Source organism: Arachis stenosperma, chromosome 7, assembly GCF_014773155.1.
Source record: "Arachis stenosperma cultivar V10309 chromosome 7, arast.V10309.gnm1.PFL2, whole genome shotgun sequence".
Taxonomy (NCBI): Eukaryota; Viridiplantae; Streptophyta; class Magnoliopsida; order Fabales; family Fabaceae; genus Arachis; species Arachis stenosperma.
The window spans coordinates 6,023,027-6,026,457 of NC_080383.1; the positions used below are offsets into that span (position 1 = coordinate 6,023,027).

Sequence of the window (3,431 nt, forward strand, 5' to 3'; positions counted from 1 at the left end):
TCCTAATATATATGACCTAGTGACTAAATTGATAGATTTTCATAAACATATTTAGTCAACGCTTAATTGAACATGCTATGTGTCATGCATGCTATCAGTTAACATTTCACATCATCAATCGTAGACGAAAATTGTGAGTGAAGTAACCGAAGGACAGATATGATTAATTCGTAATCTTTGAAAGACCAATTTAATTAAAAAAAAAATTCAGAGACGAATTTAAAAAATACCTTATTTTTCAAGGATTAAATTTACTATTAACCGGTTAATCCAATATAATTTTATCAGACGTAAGTATGATTTACCTTAGTAATCTATATCATATGAGTTACCTTAATAATCTATATCTATATATTATATATTAAACTCGGATACACCTTAAACATAAATGTTGCACTAATCTAATTTTCACAATAAAGTTAATTAATTATAATGTAAGTGTGCAAGAGTGGGATTGTACTAACCTCTAGAATATAATCTATTATTCCCATATCTTGGAAAATGATAATTTGGTAACCCTAGAGATCAAAGGTTCTCTTTTAGTGATAACTTTAATTTGGAGAATTGTTGATGGTGACTGGGCTTTGTATCCATTAAACTGATAGAAAATCTTTCTCTTAAAAAGTAAGAAAGAAAATAAAAAGAAAATAAAAAAATTCAGAAGATAATATTTGGAGATTCCCAAAAATCAAATACACAAATTAATAACCTTTACATATACATATTTAGAATAGATTGAAGGTTATATATGAATATTGTGAAATTCTATGGACACTACTAATAATACACTACAACAAAAACGTTGTTTAGCAGCAGTTTTTTTTTATTAGTGACGATTTTAAATCGCCGTAAAATTAAAAGCTGACGATTGATCAAACCGCTTTAGTTATGGATGTGGGTATTGGATTTGACGACAATTTTCAGCAACCGATATTATAACCGTCGCTAAAATCGTATTTCGCCGCATGCGGTCAAAATACCGCCGCTAAGCAGGAGTGCCACGATAGATCACCAACTCCCTTTAATTTGTATACTAATTAATTAATCTAAATATTATATATGTTAATGTTTCCTGCGCCGCCCACACACTTCGACCATGATCTTAATAAAATTGAGAAATTATATTGTCCGTACTACTAATTTATTATGCACATATATAATTTATTCGATGAAATATGCATAGTCTCATTCATATCCTCTTGTTGTGCTGAAATTCTGTAACATTTAATTAGAAAAGGTTCAAGATGCATGCACGAAAAGTATGGGATGATTTACACTGCAATATCATGAAATTCATGATTTAAGAGAAGCCAAGGATTATTTATTAGCCAATAGAATTAAATTTATGTTACTTATCTGTAGGTTAATGGTTAAATTAATTTTTAAAAAATTATTACAAATTTATTGATTTAATTTTTGAAAAATATAATAGTGATCATTTTGATAATTAGATGATAATGTATAGTAGAATAGTTATGTCATATATTATCATTTTTTTTCTCTTTAAAAAGATTTATAGCTATTAAGTAGAATTACATAATTCGTATCCTAATTCCCAACTATTTACTTTACTTATTTTTGGAGGACTATTAAAATAAAAATCAAAGGAGAATTCTATGACAAATTAAATAAATAAATATTACTATGCATCAAAACATACATGATGATGCTACGCCATTGTATATTTTAACATAATTAAAAAGTTAAAATTATTTTGTAAATGCACATACAATAATATATGATCAAAGCTAGATTTAGAATATTATCTTGATCATCCCACTTAATTAACCTAATTTATTAATATTTGGCTAAAGTGAAAACAAGTTGAAAATTCTACCAACCCGGATCTCCTATTTTATATATTCAATTTGTTCATTTGGATTATTACTTCACTTTTTCATATTCATTTCCTTTATGGCATTCTTTGAAGCCCCAACTTGACAAATATTTCAGACACCACAAACAAACAAAAAAAAAGACCCTTTCCATATAACATAACTACCTTAACTTTATTATTACAATATATATATATATATATATATATATATATATATATATATATATATATATTCACTTTTCACCATTTAGTAAATGTAAATAAGGAAGCGATAGCTATTTTAATCTGAGAAAAACAAATATGTGCATTAATATTAAGAAAGATAAATATAAAAAATGGAAGAAGAAGAGAGAACTTCATTCCAAACATATATACCTTTTTATTAATGAACAATGGTGTATACTTCTACATCTAGTAGCAAGAAAAGCAAGCAATAATTTTTCTATAATAACATATATTCAAATATTCAATCACCTTAATTAAGTAATTCATATATATTCCTAATTATAACAAAAAGAAGAAAAAGAAAATCAAAAAAAAGTAGGGACAAAAGAGAGGAAGATAAGAACACAACAATTATTAATTAAGCTACTATATTCACATCTTTTTTTTTTCTTTCTTTTTTTCCCCTACATCAAAATTGCATATCTCATGCTATCACTTACCATGAGATGATTCATCTCAGAAATCTGAGAGAATTCACCAGTAGTAACCCAAATCCCATCAGAACCATTAACCCTAGGATGAGAAACACATGATAGTATTGAAATTGGTGCTTGAAGTATGCTATGTATAATTGAGAATCCACCATGCCCTCTTCTTCCATTTTCATGTCCAAAAACATGAATCTCAACTCCGTTCGCGCCCTCCAACATGCTCTCATCGGCCACTTTCGAACTCTTTTTCGTGCTCTGGAGATTTCTCGCCACAGCAGCTAAAACGCGCCACATCTTATATTCTAAACCCTAAATTTTACGAATATGTGTACAATAAGTGTTGTAGTACTATATGGTGTAGAGATCTTGTTTAGTATTTAGTAGGATTTTGAACTCTTAAAAGAGAAGTTCAAAGGGTTTGAAGGATATAGAATAATGGAGGCAATGACTCTTATGTTACTCTACTACTTACTAGTGCTTGTGTTTATCTCACAAAAAAAAGCTTGTTGGTGCCTTTGAGTTTTAAAGTGGCAACTAGGATCAATTGCAAACATTTCTTTTCCCATTAATCAAAATGTGGGGCCTATTAAGCCCAACTTGCCGACAAAGCTGCCTAATTGTACAAAAAAGTTGACCTTTTATGTTAAAATGCCACACATGTTCTCATATTTTTAGTACATTAATTAAATAAATTGATTCATTCTTATTATTATAATTAATTAATTAATTAATTAATTAAGATGGAGTGTTAGATTAATAGGATCTTGAAACCTATCTTATAATGGATGAAGAAGTAAATTAAAATGAGGATATGTTATTTTAGAGAATATAAACATAGAAGTATTTAAAAATATATATATATATAAATCTATTTAAACATAGAAATGAATAAATAATTAAATAGATAAAATATTTGTTTTGAGATAAATTTTATTTTA

At 27.4% G+C, this 3,431-nt stretch overlaps 1 protein-coding gene across 1 annotated transcript; it reads right to left on the reverse strand.

The window, feature by feature from the left end:
- Positions 1 to 2,466: 2,466 nt before the first annotated feature.
- LOC130939292 (uncharacterized) lies at positions 2,467 to 2,787 on the reverse strand. Its single transcript, XM_057867406.1, has one exon. It carries the CDS (start codon positions 2,785 to 2,787, stop codon positions 2,467 to 2,469), a length of 321 nt encoding a protein of 106 aa, XP_057723389.1.
- Between the last annotated feature and the right edge of the window lie 644 nt (positions 2,788 to 3,431).

Bases quoted from the DNA above. Each gene is read 5' to 3' on its own strand.
- LOC130939292 (XM_057867406.1), bottom strand. From the start codon at position 2,787: ATGTGGCGCGTTTTAGCTGCTGTGGCGAGAAATCTCCAGAGCACGAAA.